This window comes from Nycticebus coucang, chromosome 14 (genome assembly GCF_027406575.1).
Source record: "Nycticebus coucang isolate mNycCou1 chromosome 14, mNycCou1.pri, whole genome shotgun sequence".
Classification (NCBI taxonomy): Eukaryota; Metazoa; Chordata; class Mammalia; order Primates; family Lorisidae; genus Nycticebus; species Nycticebus coucang.
In genome coordinates, this window is record NC_069793.1 from 32464676 (window position 1) to 32487254 (window position 22579).

Sequence of the window (22579 nt, forward strand, 5' to 3'; positions counted from 1 at the left end):
CTGCCCTCTAAGAACTACCTGACTCTCCCTTCAAATCCCCCTTTTAGTTTAATTATCCCATCTCTACTCCCACCACATCCCAAACTGAGGGAACACACAGCTTACCTGGAGGGACTCGCCAGTGTTGCCGAGGCTCCCACACTCGAGAAGGCCAAGAAGGGGAGGTGGGGGGAGGGTTGTGCCACACAGGCCAGCTGAGAGCGCGTGGCGATAGAAGAAGAGGGTGTCTCCGAGCCGGACGCTCCCTCTGGCCCGCCCCCCACCCCCGCTGCGAGGACTCCCCCCCACCCCCGCCTACCCCGGGATAGATAGAGCTGCTAGGTCCGGCTTGGGCTGCAGTGTGAATGGAGCGACAGAGTCTCCTGGCTCCTCCTCCTCCCCCGCCGCCGGCCCCTCTTATTTGAGCTTTGGGAAGCAGGGGGCAGCCAGGCAGCTGGGGTAAGGAGTTCAAGGCAGCGCCTACACCCGCGGGCTCTCCGCAACCCGACTGCCTGTCCTCTCCCCCCATCCCGCCCTCCCTCCCACTCACTCACGCACCCACCCACCAACCCAGAGCGGGACGGCAGCCCAGGAGCCGGGGCCCCGCCGCCTCCTCTCCGCGATCCTGGACTTCCTTCTGCCGCAGCAGCCGGCTTCCACGTGTGCCCCGGAGCCGGCGTCTCAGCACACGCTCCTCTCGGGGCCTGGGTGCCTACAGCAACCTGAGCAGCCGGGAGTTCGGGACTCGGGCAGCATCTGGGCCAAGTTAGGCGCGGCTGAGTGGAGCGCAGAACGTCCGCAGGGCCGGAGGAACCGCGGGGCTGAGCCGCAGCAAATGGGCTCCGACGTGCGGGACCTGAACGCGCTGCTGCCGGCTGTGCCCTCGCTGGGTGGCGGTGGCGGCTGCGCCCTGCCAGTAAGCGGCGCCGCACAGTGGGCGCCAGTGCTGGACTTTGCGCCCCCGGGAGCTTCAGCTTATGGTTCGTTGGGCGGACCTGCGCCGCCGCCGGCTCCACCGCCGCCGCCGCCGCCGCCGCCGCCGCCCCACTCCTTCATCAAGCAGGAGCCTAGCTGGGGCGGCGCGGAGCCGCACGAGGAGCAGTGCCTGAGCGCCTTCACGGTGCACTTCTCTGGCCAGTTCACTGGCACAGCCGGAGCCTGCCGTTACGGGCCCTTTGGTCCTCCTCCGCCAAGCCAGGCATCCTCGGGCCAGGCCAGGATGTTTCCCAACGCGCCCTACCTGCCCAGTTGCCTCGACAGCCAACCCGCTATTCGCAACCAGGGTAAGTAAGCTGGGGAGCGCCCCCTACACGCGGGGCGGTGGTGCCTGGGTTCCAGCCGCGCGCCGGCTCTCGGCTCTCCTACCCCTTTCCTGACCCAGCTCAAACCCCGCTGCCTCCCCAGGCGCTGCAAGGGCAGCGGTAGCGGCGGCTGGGGAGAGGAAGCAGCGCGGAGGGAGCACGGGCTCGCGACAGCCGGTTCGCAAGAGCCGGGAGGCCATCTGGGGCTCCTAGGAGTCCAGGCGATTCCGAAACTGCTAGTCCTCTCGGGAATGGGACGGGGGAGCAGTGCAGTGTCTGGCTCTGCCTCGGGAAGTGGTTTTCTTGCTCAAGGAACCACTAAGTTATCACCAGGCATTGGGCTTTCTAGACGTGTAGACTGTGGATTCGAAACCACAGGAACAGCCTGTGTTGCCTCCGCCGCGCCAAAACGTCCAGGGAGCACCTCCACCTCTTACTAGGGTGTGGGCACACTTTTGGCACGCAGTAAGTACCCTAGAATACTAGACTGCTTAAATGCACAGACCAGTAATTAAATAGGTTTCTGGAAGTATAGAAGTGGATCTCTTACGCGTTTCGCTCAGGCGGCCCCCAAGCAGGCTTGGAGGATGGAAGAGAACCTGACTTAATCCGATCCCAAACTATGCGAGACCGGGTTTTACCGTAGGCAGTGGAATGGGGCCCGAGCGTAGGCCTCACTTCAGCGCCTCTAGGACGCCTCCTTGTCGTGTGAACCTGGGGCTTGGCTGGGGAAAGATTTCTTCAAGACTTAGGTCTGGAAGGGTACGTTTATTTGCTGTCTTCAGTGTACAAACGAGAGACCTCGGCGCACAATAAGTATCATGTGTTTTCTCATCCTGCGGTGCCCTCCCCTCCACACCTCTCACGGAGGCCAGAGCGGACCCCACGGTGCGGAGCCCGGGTAGTTTGGCCTCTTCATTCATTTTCTGCCTTGTTGAGAACTTAGCTGTCCTAAGCCAGTCAGTCAGTTTAAGAAGTGCTTTACTAACACAACGGGAGATGTTTTAACTGGAGTAAAAATTCTTGGGGGCTTAGGTACTGGAATGTTTCTGAAACGCATGTCGGGGGATGCAGAATGTGTACGGTTTGTAGGAGGTGCTGGGACTCTTAAGGTGCGGAAGGCATATTCTTTTTTTTCCGTTATTTTTATTTTTATGTAAAAGAGTCTCACTTTATCGCCCTCGGTAGAGTGCCGTGGCATCCGTTTCACAGGTCACAGAAACCTCCAACTCCTGGGCCCAGGCAATTCTCTTGCCTCAGCCTTCCAAGCAGCTGGGACTACAGGCGCCTGCCACAACACCGGCTATTTGTTGTTGTTGTTGTTGTTGCAGTTTTGGCCGGGCCCGGTTCGAACCGGCTATCCTCGGCATGTGGGGCCGGCACCCTACCCACTGAGCCACAGGCGCCGCCCTGGAAGACGTCTTCTTGACACTCTTGCCCGCACCTTGTAAACGCCTATGTCCTACCTTGGTCCAGCCAACAGCATCTGGCCCATCTGAAGCCCTAGAGAAACGGAAACCTCTTTTCTTCCAGAGGATGTGGGATGGATAAGTGCCTGGAGGAGAAGACCTAGTGGGTTTATCGATTTAGGTCTTTCTTAGCGAAATTAGTGTTTTCTTTTCCTGGGGTATTGGAATAATTTATCATTGACTGCTTGTGTCCTTGGGTTTTGCCACTTTCATTTAGAAGGCTGGTGTTAACTTTTGGCAAATCTCCAGGTCTCGGTTTCCCCTTATGTAAGAGAAGGGCTGAGGTGGACAACCTGGATATTGGGTCCAGCTAGATACTATATACCAGGGGTTTGGAAGCTGACTTTTCCTCCAGGACTGGAGCTCTAAAATACAGAACGTGACAGAACAGCCCATCTAAACATCACAGGGTGAGAAGCCCAGCCACTTGTAGGCAGGTGTATAAGTCTCTGTGTGCGTATGTGCTAGTTGGAGAAGCCTGAGAAGCTATGTGATCTATGACCCCGGGGCACAAAATACTACTGCAGGGGCCATTTTTTTTTTTTTTATTTTGAAGGTCCATCTCATTCAATGGGATTTTTTGAAACCTGGGCTTTGTCATTTCAGTTTAAGATAAGTGCCCTGTGTCCAGCCCTCTTCAGGGTAGGTCTGATGTTCCACATCCCATCAACCCCGTGTGGGAGGTGGGATTGTGGCTTCACAGCCAGCAGGTATTACACTTTCCAGATTCCTCTAAAGTAGACAGGTGTGGCTACCATTGAGAAAAAGGGCTTCACAGCCAGCAGGTATTACATTTTCCAGATTCCTCTAAAGTAGACAGGTGTGGCTACCATTGAGAAAAAGGGCTTGGGAACTGGAGACCCGTGGCAGGTGGTCCTCCTCCACTCTAGGGGGAAATCTCAAAGGAAGAGAGAGCCTCAGACTCAGGTCATACAACCTGTAAGCTGGCTCTTGGGTCAAGCATGCCTAGCCTTTTGGCCTTGCTGTAGCTGGGGTGGTATGTGAGAAGCTCTCCAGCCCCTGCATCAGGATTCAGCAACAGGGCAGCTCTCAGGCCTTGAAATTCTGGCTTTACTCTTTTGATTTCTGGGTTCTTGCTGCTCCCTGGGGGAATGGTCTGGCCCAAAGCTTGGGCAGTGAGACGCAGGGCATCAGCTCCTTCTCTCAAAAGTGTGGGAATGGCCATCACTGTGCCAAGGCCAAACTCCAGGGAAGAGGAACGGAGGTTGTCTCTGGATCCCTAGCGCAGTCTAGTCACAGCCCATGGGCAAGGGCAATTAATTGTTGGGTGCCAACGCACACCCTCTCCAAACTTCTCAAGCATGTTCATTTTAAAAATTTCTTAAATATCATAGTTGGGATCTTATATTCTAAATGTATATTTAGCAGGTATCATGTGCCTACTCTGCCAGGCAGTGGGACTGAATATTAAAGACCATTAATAGCCTCATGAACCTTTGCAAGAAGCTCACAGCCTGACACTGGAGGAGCTCATTTTTGGCGGAGGAAGTGGAAGCTCTGTGAAATTAAGGTGTGCAAGAGGTCGCAATTTGTGGTAGAGCTGGGACTTAAACCCAGGAATCTTGAGCCCATTACTGAGATGCATTTCTCTCGGCCTCCGCATGGCCGCTAAACTCACTACTGCAGTCTCTGTGTTTAAGGTTGACGGGTTTGTGAGGGCAGAAGTGGGGCAGACTAAATACAGAGCTGAGAGAGAGAGAGAGAAACGTTGCTTGCCAGTAGTCTTTTGATCCCCCAGCCCCGCTGGCGATGTCGCGAAGAATTCTAGAGCAGGATCTGGGTTCAAGACCGTCCAGCCACCCCAGGGTCACGTGGCGAGGGCATCTATTCCCAAGGGGCAAAGGTAACATAGGAGAGGGTGTTTAGTTGCGGTACAGGTTTTCCCACATTTCGCCTCAGCGTCAATCATCATTTTCAGCCTTCTGAGCACTTTCGTGGCAGAGCCTGCTTTCCATTCTGCCCACAGTTTCCCAGGGCCCAGGGCCAGGCGGTTCCCGGGGCTTCTCAGCAGCCGCGGGCGGGGGAACAAGGCTCAGGGCGCGTCTCGCTTCTCCGTGCGGTCAAGGTTGCTGTCCCCTACCAGGCCGGGACTAACCGTGGGAAAGGCACTACCTTGGCCACTGTAGCCTCTCCCTCCGAGGCCTATACAAGGAGCCTTTGAACGCGCTGCTCCTTCCAGCCGGCAGCTGTCCCTCCCTCGGCCCCCGCCCCCGCACTCTCTGTGCCAGGCCCAGCGCGGGGCCGGGTACACGGCGCTCTAATCGGACCCGCGTCCGATAAGCTTCTAATTAAAAGAGCCCTCCCTGGGCTGCTCCGGCGCTTTCACCACTGCCCCTCCCAGGGGACCTGAGGGAGGGGATTCCAGGCCGTTGCCCGTCGAAGTCTGGGTGTCTTCTCTACGAGGGGGGCTAGGCAGCCTTGCAGGGCACCAGCATCCTTAGGCCTCGAGTTCTGGGGCGCGGAGCGGTCGCGGCCCGCGCAGGACCCGCCGTTTCGGACCTACAGGCTTCGCCGCGCACCGACAGCTGCGGAGCAGGGCTCAGAGGACCGCGCGGTGCCCCGCGTCACTGCCCGCTCATCGGCTCGGCATGGATAAGGGTTTGTCTAGAGAATTTTTCTTCCTCGCTTATGTGTCTTCTCTTTACTTAAAAAATTGTTCTTTCCGAAATTCCTCCTTACCTCTTGGGCAAAATTGGGTGCCCGGAGGCAAATTTCATTTGTCAGTTATCCGTAGGCCTCAAACGGGCCAGGCCTCCGGTTTCAAAAGGAAGTCCCTGGAAACCCCAAAACGCCTGAGAGCTAAGGGGGCGGAGAATTATCTTTGCCCTCTCAGCAGGCGATAAATGGAGGCCCTCTGGGGTCACGCAGATTATAAAATCTGGTGGCTTCTTAAATCTCCAACCTGTGTCATTGAGCAGTGAGACTCCAGACTGACCAGTACGATCCGATCTGGGTAGTTAGGATTTGCTGTCTCCCTCCCTCCCACTCGGACACACCACCCTTCTGCCCCAGAGTGGGCGATGAAAGCTCTTTTCTGCTTCGTTTGGTTTGGGGAGTGAATGTCTGTATGCGTTTCGAAGATGGGCTTTAGGGCTTTCTTTTTCTGTTCTACTTAAGTCTTCCAGAACAATTGTTGCAGAACCTTGGCCACACTGGGCAAGGGCAGAGGAACGGGGGTCCTTTGCCCCCACTCACTCCTGATAATTTTGCGGCACTTGGAGACCTAGCACGGTCGCTGGGCAGGTGGAACAGAGGCTGGTGGGGTGGCCCTGCTGGAAGCCTGTGTAGACAGCTGGCTGTTCTCTTTCATTCCTTGGCCACTAACTCCATAAGTTGCACTAGAAAGAGGGGAGTCCACCTTTGGGTTCTGGGACCAAGGATTGAGCTTTAGGCAGAGGATGCTTTTTCCCCAGAGGTGGTAGCAGCTTTTAAGAGACTGGTGGGACCTATGTTTAAGTCATTTACTATTATAACAATCATAAAACTATGTTTTCTGAGATAACATATTCCTTTTCCCTTGGAGAGATGGGGAAGAACGCAGGAGATTCTGCCTTGGGTTTCCCAGCAGGGAAGCTGAGGCAGAGGGATCCTGCACTACCAAAGAGAAAAGGAGATAGTGTTGAGGCCCACTTTAAAAGAAAACGGCTTTCCCGCCTGGGGAGTGAGGAAGCGGCCCCACAGCAGTGGTCAGAGTCTGACCCTCTGGGCACCAGGTGGGTCGGAGTCGGGAGGAAAGGACACAGGGTCGAGGCGAGGGCCCAAGTGGAAGGCCCCTTCTTCCCCCCACCCGCTTCTTTGTCCCCTCCCTGGCTTTCCTGAAGGCTTCTAGTGTCGTGGTGTTGGGTCGTGCAGCCCCAGACAGATAACATTACCCAGTAATTACTCTCCCCATTTTAAGACCAGGCCGTTTCACTGGCTCCGAGTAATTAATGAAAGTTGGTTCGCGGGCCCCTGATTTACAGCTCCGAGTCAGAGCGGGGTCAGCCCAGCAGATTCATTTCGGTGGCCGGTGCTGCCCCTGCTCGAGAGCCGAGGTGTTTGTTTTGAGGGGAGAGCAACTTTCTCCGAGCGGGCGACGGGTTTTATACTTAACTTGCCAGGGGTTCGCTGCAGAAGCGGCAGACACCGTGGAAGACAGGGGCATAAACAAATTGGGAGACAGCCGAGAAGTCAGGCTTTTAGTCGGAAAACGGTGGCGAAGCCTGTGCGGAGGGAGGTCGCACCTGGTGGGGCTGGACTGTCCTCAGCTGGGGATCCGAATACCTCAGTCATCTCCCCCATCCCCGCCCAGGTTCTCGTTCTGACCCTCGGACCCTGTCTCCCTGGACATCCTGCTGACGCTGTCCTTCTCTCTCCCCTCTCGCAGGATACAGCACGGTCACCTTCGACGGGACGCCCAGCTATGGTCACACGCCCTCGCACCACGCGGCGCAGTTCCCCAACCACTCCTTCAAGCACGAGGACCCCATGGGCCAGCAGGGCTCGCTGGGTAAGTGTGAGGGAACGAAGTGGGGTCATTCTCCACTTCGGCCGAGCTACACTAACCCTCCCTCCCAATTTCCAACCCACAGCAGATTGGGGGAGGGAGAGGAGAAAATCTAAAAGGACCTTACAAATAGCGCAATTTCCCTCTATTTGAAAGATTGGCATAGAGTCTCCTTCTATGCCAAGAATGGTAGGGACAGGGCCATTCACACAAGTTTACGAATGACTCCAGGGCCCTTCTTCGGGTGCACCTCGCTGTGACGGCTAAGAGAGGGTAAAGTGAGCAGCTTGGTTCTTTAAGTTCCGGACCACCAGCTGTACGCGCCTTGGATCCCGCCCCGACGGCCCCAGCTCAGCCTCCGGCCCCAGCTAAGGCTGCTGGCAGTTTCCTATCCGTAGCCCGAAGCTCTTGAGGCGGCTCACTCAGCGGCCGCGGCTCTCTCTCCGCAGGTGAGCAGCAGTACTCGGTGCCGCCCCCAGTCTACGGCTGCCACACGCCCACCGACAGCTGCACTGGCAGCCAGGCCCTGCTGCTGAGGACGCCCTACAGCAGGTAGGAGGGCTCCGGGACCGGGGTCTGGATCGCGCGAGCCTGTGGGCACTGGACGTGCGATGTGCTGCAGGCCCGACTGGGGCCTGCAGGGTCCTGGAGGCACAAGACACCTTTAACCCACTAGCTCCTTAGAGCAAATTGAAGACCAGGTTCTTACTTAAATGAGGGCAATTACTGTTCGGTGACGTAAGGGTAAATACTGTGAGGTGAAGAAGAAGGAAAGGCACTTAGAAAAGTTTTTTTTAAAGAGCCTCTGCTGGGAAGAATTTACTTCCCAAAGATTAAACGCGGAGTCCACTTCCAAATCCCTTCTCGTCCACTGGCCACGCCGGCCAAAGCACTTGGAGGGCGCTCACGCTCAGCCACAGCCTTCTCCCTGCCCTAGGGCAGGCTTTGTGGGAGTCGTTCCCGGTTTCCCGTCTGCGCGCTGGGGCGGGACCCCGGCCTGAGCGCAGGGCCGTGGGCTGGTGCGCGGTTACCTGCTTCAGCCCGCTCGGGGCCTTTTTCCTGTTCGCGGGAGGCCAAAGACCATCTTAGCTCCACTTTAAGCGTTTTCCCCGGTCGGATCTTCCTTTTCTCGCCCCTCGCTCCACCCCTCTACCTTCTATCCCCCAAATTTATTCTTCAACTTTAGGTGAACTTGGCGGGCATCCCGCGTCTTCGATAGGGTTGCCTAGTAACTGCGGAGCTCACACCGGTCTGCGCCGGGCTGGGAAGTGGGGCGGAGGCAGAGAAGCTGCAGCTGAGGCCCCTGCGGCCGGGAATTGGGTGCTCGTGACCTCATAGTTTCCCTCCCACCCCCACACCCCCTCCCCGAGTGCTGGGAGATCCTGACACCGACTGCCCCTAAACCCATCCCCATCCTCCCACCCCTCCGCGCGGAACCCGGGGGCTGACGTCAAGGGAAGGAGGCAGTGAGGTAATGAAGGAAGGAAAAGCGCCTGCCTGGGGAGATTGCGCGCGGGGACGGCCGCGCCTGGGGGGCCTCGCCTCCCGCAGGTGGAGGAGGGGCGCGAGTCCTGGTTCCAGGGTCCACAGCAGCTCGACCCAGCGGCCCAGAAGCATGTAGGGGATTGAGCCTGAGACTGGCCTGACTCTTCCCCCTTCAGGGGCTCTTCCTGGGAGTTTCTAGAGAAGTACAAGGCGGTGCCTCTTCTGTTTCTGACCCCCGAGGCGCCTGGACTGGAGAAACCTTTCCTTTTGATGTGAAAATTCTGCATATATAATCAAATGCACGGATTCCTCAACACTTTTGCCCAGAGAGAAGAGGGCACAGGTTGGGCAGGTGGAGGTAGAATGGTCTTCCCTCCTACCCTCCTTTTTCTTCCTTCCTAGCTAGAGACCAGTTCGGTTCCACCTGGCAGGCTCTGTTCCGCTCCAGGCCCGCTAACTCGTCCCTTCCCTTTGGTGGGTCAGGTCACCGACAGGGTGCCATCCTGCATCTGTTCTCTGCTGTGAACCCCTCCTCTGGCAAAACTGGCAGCAGGCCCCTTGCCATCCTTCCTGAGGGGCTTCTCCTGCTTATTGACACAGTGTCATGGCTGTTACTTGAGAAGTCATGAGGGGGCAGCTGGAATGGTTCCCCATGGAATGACCTTGGCACACCTCTCCTCTTTTGGCTTGGGGATTCAGCTGGTGTCTTAACGCAGGCTCAGAGAAAGGTCTTGATGCAGGAGTGGGCTATGTTGAGATGGGCCATGGAGCCCATGGGGGTTTGGGACTGGGAAGAGTTGTTGTCTGGTGCAGTAGTGACTTCACTGCTACACACACATCCCTTACTCCCTTCTCTCTGAAGCCTAGACTCACTCTGTGGGACATTAGGGGCCCATCAGAGGGCTGAGCAGCCTGGAAAGAGAACAATTCCAGGATAATCTGGTAACAACCACCAGTTTCATAGTAATTCTCCAAACAGTTTCTGTGATGAATTTTGACTTAGGTCTGAATTTATGGTTGCTATGGAATTAGGAAGATAACTCTTAGGAGAAAATAATTAGGAAGATAACTCAAGATAATTGCATTTTATACACACATTTTCTAATCCAACTTCTGTTAATAATTGGCCATCAGAAGGCAATTTTGTCAGATTCATTTTTCAGAAATATACATTTTTGCTCATTTTTTCTGTGTCATTCTGGAACTCTCTCTTTGGTCCTGTTACTTTTACACAAATATCATAAAAAGACCATTTTCTCTTTTTACAGAAAATTTCCAAAGTAATAACAACTCAAAAAAGAATTTGTGACTACTATAGGAAAAGTTGCTCCCTTGAAGTTTGTACTTTCTGAGTCTTTGAGGCTTCATCCACCCCAAATTTACAACATTTCTAATTGCTTTTCAAAAGTCTGGTACCTCTCCTGTAGTAATGATGAATGCACAGGTACAGGGAGGTTTTAAAATTGGATCAGTGTTACAGAAGTTGTATGGCTTTCTTGTTTTCTTTTTTAAATGAAAGGGTATTTAAATGCTTTTGTGAAAGTAATGTTTGAAACAACTTAGGAAATAGGATAGAACTTTAATTGCTTAATGGGTCTAACTTATGTATTTTAGATATTCAGCACTGCTTCAACTGACTCCATTCTTTTTTCTGTTTGGAACCTTCAAGGACAAACTTGTTTGTAATTTTATTAACCTTGTTGCACATCTGACCCCTTATGGCAGAACACCCCACTTGTTTTTTCCTGCCCCCACAAAAGCTTTTGTCTCCCCAGTCTTGGAATCTAGTTTTCTTTTCCAACCTGAAGTAAAGGTAATGTACATATCTGACATCAAAGTAGTGAGTATTCAGTCAGCATCTTTATTTTTGTATACAACATGAGTTTGCTTTGAGGTAATTATCAAAAATCCCAGTTCTTTCCTTGGCCTTCTTCAATTCCCTTCTTTTTCCCTTAGGTAACAGATCTTAGGAGTTATGGCTGTACATATTTGTGTGTGAATATGAACACTGGCAAATAGAAAATGCACCCAGTCAACTTATGGGAAGAGACAGGAGGTGATCTTCCCCAACCTCCCTACTCTCTATCCCCCCGTATTGAAGATGGGTAGAGTTTTGTCTAAAGGTCACTAAGCTTCTGAAAGTGGCTGTTGACCCTCATGGAACCCAATGATCAGAATTGGACTGAAATGAAAGCAGGAGTCCTATAGCATAATACCAACGATTTGTGTGTTGACTATGTTCTACTGGGCACTATGTCAATTGTCCAGTTCATTTATTTACCTCTCTGTCTATGAGGTAAGTACTATAATCTGTATTTTACTGATGAGGAAATCAATTTAGAGACTTGAAGTAACTTGCTTGAGGTCATACAGTGAGTGGGAATTTGAACCAGGTCACTGACTTCAAAGCCCACTTGTGCTCTGAATCTGAGGGCTTCCAAATCAGGTTTCAAACAAGTGCACTCTTCTGCCTTAGAAGGTCAGATGTGCAACAAGGTTAATAAAATACAAACGAGTTTGTCCCTGAAGGTCCCAAATCCAGCGTTCCCCACCTGAATTATTCCCCTTAAACAGTCCATGCCAGGCCTTTGGTGATAAATAATAAGAACAAATGCTTAGGTAGATCTACTAAATGCCAAGTCCAATTGAAAGCACTTTGCAAGTGTTAACTTTATTTCCTTAATCCACCTAACAACTCTTGATGTATGCAATAGGTTATCACACCCCCATTTACAGAAAAGGAGACTGAAGCCCAGGAGATAAATTTCCCCCACGTGACACAGTAAGGGATGGAATTAATGTTCATAGTCAGGTATTGAGGCTCCAGAATCCATCCTCCTGTACCCTTATGCCTTACTTCCTTTCCACATGGGATAAGGGCCATGCTCTTTATGAAGGTGGCATCTGTCCTTGATCTTGTTAGAGGAAAATATTTATTTTTGACAGACGTGAAAGAAGTCACATTATCTGTTTGTTTTTCTCGTAGCTTTTGATTGTGATAGAAAGCTCTTAGTAGTTCCGGGACAGTAGTATTTTCCCTGGTGTGTATGGTCAGAAGCAGACTTGAACATTCTTGTGAAGCCCTAACTCACAAAGCAGCTGCCTGTCTTTCAATCACCAGGCTGCTCCAGCATCATCTTCACCGCTGGCATGAATTACTGGGATGAAGTTCAGTCTAGACACCTAAAGAATCCCAGGGCAGAGATCTTTCTCCCTGTCCATCTGACCCAGAAGGAAGGACTGCTTCCAGGGCCACCCTGGTTTGAGCTTGCTCAGAGGCAAGACCTGAGGGAAGGATGTACCCAGGTTTTCCTGGTGGACAGAGGGAATAATGAGGTCCAGCCTCACTACACACAGTGTTTTCCCCAACTTCCACCCAGAAAAGGCAGCTCGCTGGGCCTTTCTGCTTTTTTCCCTTGAATCCTCTTCCCCAACCCCTCTCTGCCTCTTCTGCTTGCTGACCTCCTTGGAGCCCCTAGTCTCTGACTCATAGATGGTCCTTGCAGCTACTTGGAAAGTTGTGTGTACTGTGTTTGAAAAAAATATTGCCATTGATTGTTTTCTTTTAAAACTCTAGTGTCTTTTTCCTTTTTTCTATTTTAGTAGGTTTGCATATTCTTCTTTTGCAACTGTGCTACCAATTTAAGTGAGGACATGTCCTTCTGCTGTACTTTTTCCCTTTAGCAGGTAAAACTACTCCAACTCTGGAAGCAATAATTGCTGACTTGAGAATTTTCAGTTGAATTTTGGCGATTCACAAATGGTGGCTTTCGCAGTGATGCCTGTAACCAGTAGAGTGTCATTCATGTGAAATAACAACTACCTAGGCAAATGAAACTCCTAGCCAACTATAGAGTTCCTGGGGAATTTTGTGTTCAACAAGTTAGGGAGAAAAGAATGATACACCATTGGGTTAGCATTCAATATAGACGTAAATCTGATGACAGCTCATGCCCAAGAAAATAAAATCATTATTAATAAGTGTCTTTTGACTTGTGTACTCATGTTCATTTTACATAGTATTTTACTTAGTACAATGATAATATTTGTTTCCCACATAGGTAGACAGAATGGGGAAGGTCTGAATTGGCTTTCAGGGTGATGGGCAATGTTATCAAAGCCACAGGACTGAATTAAATTCATCTCCAGGGAGGGATAAAAATCTAGTTCCAAATATTCCTGTATCTTTTGTGCTGACCAAGTATTAATAGAAATTGAATCCCCAGTGGGTTTTTCTTTGGTGAGCTGGTGAGCCTCAAGAGAAATTACAATACCAAGAACATGACTGTGAAATAATTATTCATCGTGGCCTGCTGTGCAGAAATTTCTAGGCAAGCAGCCTCCAAGGCACCTTGGAGAGAAGAACGCAGGAAAAGGGTGCATGGAAGTCTGGCCACAGCCTCTATGCATGAGCCTTAGTTATTAGGTAGAGGTAAACCCACAGAGGCCCTTTTGCCAGCCAATAACCATGTGGCAGAGGTGACCCTAATCTCAGCCAGGTTAGATGGTTCCCTTCTAGTGGTAACACAGACTTTTCTTCCTTGTTCTGCTGAATATAGTAAACACTCTTAAAGTTGAAAACATGCTTGAATCACACACACATGCTTATAAAGAGCGGAGGAGTTCTAGTCTAGATAATAGCTGAGGTTTTTTTTTCTTCCTCTCTTTTTGTGCAGAGGTCGAGAACTCAGTAATACTGCAGTCTAGGCCAAAACAAACTCTATATGATCTACTACTGATTTCCTTTTAAGTTCCCCTTTTTGCGAAGACTGACTTCCTTTTATTTTACTCCAACTTGCATTAATCCCTGTTAGAGAAGTTTCTTTCCTCTCTCCCTTGCCTACAACATCAAACATTTCTTACATAGGAAACAAGTGACTCTTTTTTTAAAAAAAAGATCTACTTAAAAAAAATATAAAGGACATCTTGACTCTGGGAATACATTTTGGCAGCCTGCAATTTTAGAGTTCACTTCCGGGCAGGCAGAGTTAGACGGTTGGAGCTGACATGCCTACGTGACTATCATGGTCTCTGGGAACAAAGGCACCTGCTTATCTGATCTCCTCTGGGATTGAGGTGGTCAACACCTACAGTGGTTACTTAACAATTAGATGCTTCATTTACATCTAATTGCAGAAGCCATATATTCCTTGAATGGTGCTGCCCCTTTCCGTGGGCTTCCATGAGGAGAGCTGGGTGTTGACAGATTGCCCAAAGAGATCAGAGCCTGAGCATGCGTGGGCCCAGTATTTTTAGCTTGAGTTCACATTTTGTCCTCTCCCCAACAGCAGTTATTGTCATTGCTGTCATTGAGTTCCAGTTGAAAAGTTGTGCCAGCTAGGCTGACTGAGCCTCTGAGGAGCCAGCAGAAGGCAGGATGTGGTTAAAAAACTGTGCTCTGATCCTATCTCTGGCCTCAGGAAAGCTATTAGTGGCTTGGGGATTTTCTGAAAGTCCTTCTCTCCCATCTACCCTCCCCATTTTCTCTCCTCTTCCTTGGGTTTGCAGGCCAAGCTCTTAGGACAACTAGAGTCACAAAAGGGGGCTCCTACTGGGATCTTGGGACATTATGTTTAGTTAGTGGAAGAGGATGTATTGGGCATCCTGCACTGTTGTCACTTTCGGAAGACAGAGTAGGTTGTGATGCTCCTTTGAGATACTCTCTTTCACCTCCAGACTCTTGTCTGTCTTATTATTATTATTATTTAAAAAGTAGTGAGAAGACAAAGCTCAGAGGCTAAATAATGCCAGACTGCCTTTCAAGGGGCAGGGCAGAGTGGGGTTGGGGACATCCAGCGTCCCAGCACTAGGCACCTCTCTGAGCCCCAGTCCTCACCTGATAGATGGGGATTATAAATATGCCTACCTTACAAAGCTGTTGTGAGCAGTGTTGAGAATGTTTGAAAGTACTGCGCAAATTGGGTAGGCTAGAGAAAATGAAAATGTATCACCTTCAAAGGGTCTTCATGGACATTATCATATTTGGGCCTCACAACATCCCTGTAAAGTGAGACTGATTAAGATTAATATGCCCATTTGACACTGAGAAAACAGGTGCTGAACTGATTTGCTCACTATCCCAACACTTTCAGAGTAGCACGGCCCAGTAGAAACATAATGCAAGCCACAGACATTATCTGAAATTTGCTAGTAACCACCTTAAGAAAATAAGGAGCATTGAAATTAATTTTCAGACATTGTATTTTATTCTACATAGCCAAAATTATCACGTCAGTATGTGGCATTAGCCATAGCTCAAGTGCTCAATAGCCACCTGTGGCCAGTGGCTACCATATTGAATAGCGCAGTAGAGAGTACTTACTAAGCACTCACCTTACTAAGCACTCACTAGGAAGATTCATGCATGCAAAATGCAGACCCTTGCATTTTCTTGGTCCCTAGCATTTGCTAGGAAGATTTATGTACATAAAATGTAGAAAGCTTGCATTCTGGAGTCCAAGAAAATATCTTTAAAAATATTTTTTCTCTGGGGGTACTTCCTTTTAGAGTATTAGGAACCAACTGGATTATTCTTTAAGTTTGTGAGAAAATTCTTAACTCATAAGGTTATATATTTAGGATTCACTCACCCTTCTGCATAAACTTCTGTCACTCATCTTATTTCCCAGCCTTCTTGAAAATCACAATTTTCTTAGCCTTATGTAAGGATGAAATAATTTCAGAAAGACCCCACATCCCAACAGAGTCCAGGAAAATTGTCAGCTGGGACTGAGTAATTTTGGTTGGTGAACAATTTTTTAAAAATTAGTGACAAAAATATAGAGCTGCCTGGGGAATACAATGCCTGTTGGCTAAGATTAATGGCGAGATTAATAAATGGATTGCTTGATGAAAAGGCACAGGAGAACAAAAACCAGTAGAGAGATTGTGGAGGAGGCCACTTATTAATGAACTGTCAACCCAAAGAAAGTTCAAGAAACTCTCCTGTGGTAAATGCAGTAGGCTGGCACTTCTAATAAAAGTTGGGGTCCTTCAGGAATTAATTACACCAGCCTTACAGCAAGAATTTGTGGAATTGCAAAACGTAATGGCACAGACCAGCACGGCTGCTGCCGCAAACGGGGAAGCTGCAGGGGAAACTAATCATTTTTTTCATTGATATGTAGAATATTGTGGTAGCATAATAGCTGGGTAGACATGGGGATGAATGATGGGCTCCAGATACACCCTGAGTAATGAAACTACACATACTTTGAGTTTGAAGTCATTTTACTTTTCATATGCAAAAGTCTCTCCTGGAATTTGATTTCCTCCTTATCCTGTGTATATGCCATTAAGGAGTTCCAAATAATTTTCCAAATGATTTTCGGAGTGATTATAGGAGAGTTGGATGGACTCAACCCGGATGTATCAAGCAACGTGGAGAGAGAAAGCACAGAATTGATTTAATCCAAGTTGCTGTTATTTCCCTCACCTCTCCACATGTTCCCAGTTTGGTGGGCCTGAAAAAAGGTTTTCTGAAATAAAATTTTGTGTTGTTTCTGCTCAATAAAACAATCTAAGGAATGCCATGACAAGGCAGAGAGATTGTCCAGGATTTGCGATCCACTATCACCCATCAGACACTGAATGTTTCTTATTTTTTTTCACTTTTCTGCCATGAAGGTAGAGTGAAAATTCTCTTCTGTAATAAAGGTTCCCAGACAAACCATTAATCTCTTGGCTCTCAAATTTCACTATTAACCATTTTTGTTCAGGCCTAAATTTATTCCTAATAGAGCTTGGAGATTTCTGTTCATTGATTTATGAACTAGTTTCCTAGGAATGAGATAAAGAGGAGAGAACAGCTTTGGAGTTGATTTACATGGTGGTATATTTTCTTCTTTGGGGTCTTAATGTAAATGATCATCTGTTTCCCTCAAAGAACTGGAATGGGCTTGCCATTTGTTTTTAAAATACCATTTGACTTGTACCAGTATTATAAAACATATAGAAAATGATTCCTTCAGCTGTGCCAGAGTTTATCATCAGCTTTCTTTTCCTTGTCACATCCTTGCATATTAGACCATCCATCAACCATCACTCTTTGACTTTTCAGCCCCTCATAATCCGCATGATACTTATCCTTTTGATTAAAACAACTTAATGGCCTTTTCATGAATAATTAATCTGCTGTCTTTTACTTTCAGCTCCAAGCTTTTAACTTTAATGTTGAGTTATCCAGCCTGTGTTGCCTTTCAAAGTTTCACTCCCTTTCGCCTTTTCCCCTCAAAGTTTTAATACCATACCTCTTTAGAAACTTCAGTGTTTGCTATACTATGGTTCTTAAAAGGCTCCCGAGTTACTCTGCTAGCCTTTCTGCTGTGCGTGAAGTAACTGTGCAGAGAGCAGTGGGATTCTGGAAAACGTGGAGGCTTGCATTATGAGGACTAGTTACAACTCCATTGCTTTTGAAGAAACAATTGCATATTATTTTTTGTGGTTATGTGTTTCTAACTCTGATATTTTCCTAACAGTGACAATTTATACCAAATGACCTCCCAGCTTGAATGCATGACCTGGAATCAGATGAACTTGGGAGCCACCTTAAAGGGGTAAGGTCTCATTTACGCCATTGCTCTTCAAGAGTAACTTACACCTCTCTGAACCATTTTAAAGGTTCTTAGAACTTAAGGAGACAGTAAAATTTTAGAAGAATGGGCAGAGCTCTCTGTATCGTTAAATTGCTCTATTCCTCCCCCCGGTTGGTGGTTATGTTCAATATTAAATTTTCAAAAATATAATCGGGATGTTTTTGTCTAGAACAAGGGAGTTGGGAATATATTGGGAACACTTAATACAGTCTTTTCCTTGTTGAATGTTTTAGAATTCTTCACAGTTGTGTCCATTCAACCTTGTTCAATGATTATTTGCTAGTGATATTGTTCCACTACATACTATCTTACCAAGAAATGCTTTGAGTGTACAAAGTCCAGGAAGATTGTCAACTGGGGGCTGAGTATTTGTGTAATGCTGACTTGGGCAATTCACAGTGATATGTGCTCATACCTGGTTTACACCAACAGGTTTTCCTCTCCTTCACACATATGATATACAGCCATAATAGAGGACAGCTAGGTAGGGTCTACTTTTTGCACCCAAAAATGAAAAAAAGGAAGGCAAGTGGGACTTGCTTTCATCAGTGAAAGGGCTCACTTCGGTTTGCTAACAAGTCTAAGGAGATGGGTAGTGGCATGTAACACTCACGACATGCCTGCAGCGTATCAGATACTCTTCTAGATTACTTCGTCTTATTTTCCTAACAACCGTGTCAGGTCTAGGTACTGTTACCCTGTTTTACAGATGAGTAAGTCAAGCTCTAAGAATTAAGTTGCTTCCCAAGTTTACATCCTACTAAGTGGTAGAGCTAGGTTCTAAGCCCAGATCTGATTCCAACACCCAGGTTCTCTCCAGCTTCCCTGAAGTAAGATTGGGGACTCAGTTCAGCACTGCTGACTGGCATTATTATGTCTTTGTGTATTTAGTGGCTTCTCCTGGGGTCCCGGGATCAGGGTGGGGGGAGCTTGCCAGAGCCATGCATGTGCCATTTCCTATTCCCCACCTCTTCTTCTCTTCTAGAGTTGCTGCTGGGAGCTCCAGCTCAGTGAAATGGACAGAAGGGCAGAGCAAGTGAGTGGACAATGCGGTGATTGCAGAGCAGATGGCGTAGGCCTTGTTGACGGGCACCTGCAATAGTGCAGGAGTTAGAACTGGCCTGGGTAACCAGGGTAGCAGTTGCGGGATGGGAGGAACCCATCCCTTATCTCTCTGCCCCTTCTTGTTTATTATAGATATACTGTGGGTGACGTGGAGGTGGTGATGTTTCTCATCAACAGGGAAAATTGGAGAACAATTTAAAAAATCATGCAGGAGGAACCCTGCTCATTTCCTTGTGAATGTTTCACAAAATACTCAACTTGTGGCATTACACCTGCTCCTGTTAGATCAGTGGAGTCTTTCGGTCTTAATTAACTGGATTTTTCTGTAATTTACCTTTATATTTCTCAGAGAGAACTTAATTTTCACCCTAAGTCTGTGGCCAGTATTTTCAAAGTCTTTTTCACCCCCATTCCCAAACATTTGGGCCTTCCCTAGTCCAGTACCCTGTGCTCGGGGGGGCATTTCTTTAGCTCTTTCTTTTTATTTTCTCTGCTTAGACACCAGAACCAGCCTTGCTCTTGTTCTTCTTCATCTTCCCCCTTCTTCCTCCTCCCTTCTTTGGTCGTCTTCTCTCAGTCCTGTTTTTGGACCATCCTTCAACGTTCAACAGATTTGTTCTTCATCTTCTAAGACTGTTAGATCCTTCTCCCAACTCCTATCCCCATATTTTCTGCTATTATACCCATATATCCAATTCCTTTACCTGGACCTGAAAGTAAAAAGCCTTCTGTTGCCTTGAATTGTTTCTTTTCCTACTTCATCAAGGGGCTGCTGACGATTTTAGTATTCTGTCTTTCTGCCTACTCTCAACTTGTCTTAAGTTTTGAGGCTTCTTGGGCCTGCCCTTTCTTTCTGGATCCTTCCCTTTTCTTCTCTCTATTCTACTCAGAACTTGGTAACTCTCCCCAAACTAAATGCCAAGAATAGATAGAACATGATTGCAAAGTTACGTACATTTCAATTTTTTAAATTTCTTTTTGCTGGGATACAGGGTTTGTTTATTTTATTACAAAAATTACAGATAAGGAATCTTGGCATGTATTTGAATCTGGGTCTTTCCATAGTTGAGATAATTGTGATACTTTGTAAGGTCTGGTGCTGTTAGTTATTGGCTGAGGAGTCAGAAACTATATATATATTTTTTTGAGACAGAGTCTTACTCTGTCACCCTTCGTAGAGTGCCATGGCGTCATAGCTCACAGCAACCTCAAATTCTTGGGCTTAAGCGATTCTCTTGCCTCAGCCTCCCAAGTAGATGGACTAGAGGTGCCCGCCACAATGCCCAGCTATTTTTTTGTTGCAGTTGTCGTTGTTGTTTAGCTGGCCCAGAGTGGGTTCGAACCTCGCCCCCCACACCCCCAGCGGTGTATGTGGCTGATGCCATAATCACTGTGCTGCAGGCGTCGAGCCCAGAAATTGTATTGTTAAGGCTGAAGTACAATGTATGAATAATTTGTTTTCAATTCTGTATAAGGAAAAGAAACTAGAAGAGTTTTCACTGGTCTGTTAACGTCTTAGAAAAGGATTTCTGAAAGACAAATGTATTTCTTGAACATTAACTTTATTCAGGCAGCTATATAAAAAGGATTAGATAGCCCCAACAGGTAGTCCCACAAAAGAACAACTTTATTGGAGAGCAAAAATAATTATTATTACTGATTTACTGATGTTTTCTCTTACACTGTGGATTTATCCCTTTAGAACATACTGTATGTTAACTAATTTCTGCTTCCATTTTGTGAATTGAATATTTATCTAAGGGTGTATGTTAACATTACAAGGGGCTAGGCAGAGCCTGTGGCTCAGTGAGTAGGGCACCGGCCCCATATACCCAGGGTGGAGGGTTCAAACCTGGCCCTCGCCAAACTGCCACAAAAAATAGCCAGGCGTTGTGGCGGGTGCCTGTAGTCCCAGCTACTCGGGAGGTTCAGGCAAGAGAATTGCCTAAGCCCAAGAGCTGGAGGTTGCTGTGAGCTGTGATGTTATAGCATGCTATGGAGGGCAACAAAGTGAGACTCTGTCTCTAAAAAAAAGAAAAAAAAAATTACAAGGGGCTGTATGTGTGTTTCCTCTTCTTACAACAACCCCAAGATACAGTGGTCACGTCTGTCCTTCAGATGGAGAGGCTGGAGGGATTAAGCCACCTAATTAAGTTCACATATTCGCATAGTGAGTAAGTGGCAGAGCCGTGTTGGAATCACTTCTGTCTCATTCAGGACCTGGGCCCTCCATTAGAGTTTCTTTTAGACTGTGACTACAGTTCTGAGCACATTTTATACTGTGTGTGAGATCACACACAACACACACTTTGACTAGACAATACTTACTATTAAGGATGTTGTACATGCTGGTGTTTTCTGTTCTGTCATTTTTTTAAACGCTGATGGTGATGTGCTAGACTGATTGTACAGTCACTGATAAGGGGTGCTCACAGTGGTCCTTTCAGCTCCCCAAAATGGTGAGTCTTTAGCTCTCTCCTCCAAGCCCTGCCTCTGCCCGGAACTGCATTCAGTTGAATCTGTAATTCCAGTAGAAAGTTTGGCTTTTCCCCAAGGGAGACACAATCTGGGCTGGAATCATTGTTCTTTGTGAAACTGGGTTTACTTTTGCCAATGTATGAAAACACTGTTACTAGGGGAAATACATTTGAGAGAAGATAACTCTGTGACGAAAGATTAGGATGAGTAACTTTTTGCTTTCCCCTACAACTAGTGTCTTGACATTCTTTGACATCCATGATAAGAACAATAATGATGACAAGGTAGATCAATAACAAGAAAACTGGTGATTTGACTTAATGTTTTAGAGAAAAAAGATATATTTTCCATATTGGTCATAAAAATGAGGCATTATCAATTTTTTTGTTACAAGATCATGTATCCCAGACTAACTAAACTTCGCTAGATACTTGTTGATGTCATGCTGCCTAGAAAGTGTAACTTTTTTTTTTTTTTTTTGTAGAGACAGAGTCTCACTTTACGGCCCTTGGTAGAGTGCCGTGGCCTCACACAGCTCACAGCAACCTCCAACTCCTGGGCTTAAGCGATTCTCTTGCCTCAGCCTCCCGAGCAGCTGGGACTACAGGCGCCCGCCACAACGCCCGGCTATTTTTTTTTTGTTGTTGTTGTTGCAGTTTGGCAGGGGCTGGGTTTGAACCCGCCACCCTCGGCATATGGGGCCGTCGCCCTACTCACTGAGCCACAGGCGCCGCCCGAAAGTGTTACTTTTTTAATAACTGACTCCACAAAGAACAGGCTTGTTTCCTTGTGTGGTAAGCAGGTGCCTCGAGACACCTTTCATGCGGTGTTAGGGGATAGGGTTTTAAGCAGAACGTGGTCAAGATGAAATAAAAGCGTGACATAATGGAAGAGGTTACTCTCGCTGCTCACTAATCCTTTTTCCTTCTTCTCCCTTCTGATCTCTGTCTAATTTCTGTGTGCCCATTGGGTTCAGAGCTACTTTTCGGGAAAATATTGTATTTCTGTTTGTCAGAGAAGGTACTTTATGGAGCTGCTTTCCCTTCCTTTACCCGTAAACAAACAAAATTTGATTTCTTAAGCAGGTGCCTGGGAGAAAAGTGTGCTGGGGAATCTTTCTAAGCACGAGTCCACCATTACGAATATTTCTATTTATGGTGCCTTTTGTTATCTGCTTTTTATTTCTTTGAAAACATCTTCTGTGTGTTCTTAATGGCTGTTGATCTCCTAAGGCTGTGAACAAGCCTTGGCTACTCTGTTGGCCTCTGTTTTGTCTCTTCTGAAGAAAATATCCTGCAAAATGGAGAAACACATCAACCTTGACTGTGGTCCAAGTTATTAAAACAAGGAAGAAGTTATTCTCCTGGGACATGGGTAGGGGGAGTGGGAAATCAAACACAATAGAAATGGTAAAGGAGCGCTGAGCAAAATGAATGTCCCTTTGCTGGTCCAAGAAGCTCACAGGCTGTTGAGAACACACAGTATTTGACCTGTGGATGCTTGAAAGGAAAAACAAAAAGACTCAACGATGAATGATGTATGGTGAAAACAAAGCTGTGAGTTTCGGTGGGGCCAAGGCTGTCGAATCTGGAGAAAATCCCCACTAGACATGGTCTCATCGCTGAGAACCTGTGCCAAAAGAGATAGCTGTCTTCCCGGGCTGGGAGCGCCAATACACAGCCCAGTACCTTCCCTCGTGGC

The 22579-nt window shown here is 47.9% G+C and overlaps 1 protein-coding gene across 7 annotated transcripts in view; it reads left to right on the plus strand.

The window, feature by feature from the left end:
* Positions 1-368: 368 nt before the first annotated feature.
* WT1 (WT1 transcription factor) overlaps positions 369-22579 on the plus strand; it is a 48667-nt gene continuing 26456 nt past the window's right edge. For 2 of the 7 annotated variants that reach the window (XM_053562157.1, XM_053562158.1), the window contains exons 1-5: positions 369-1262; positions 7137-7259; positions 7706-7808; positions 17219-17296; positions 18321-18371. In XM_053562157.1, the coding sequence (XP_053418132.1) occupies positions 815-1262; positions 7137-7259; positions 7706-7808; positions 17219-17296; positions 18321-18371 (803 nt within the window). In that variant the 5' untranslated portion in view covers positions 369-814. Of the gene's footprint in view, positions 1263-5087; positions 5369-6398; positions 6484-7136; positions 7260-7705; positions 7809-17218; positions 17297-18320; positions 18372-22579 lie in introns of those variants that run through there. The other 5 variants (XM_053562161.1, XM_053562160.1, XM_053562163.1 and 2 more) reach the window with 5 other exon arrangements.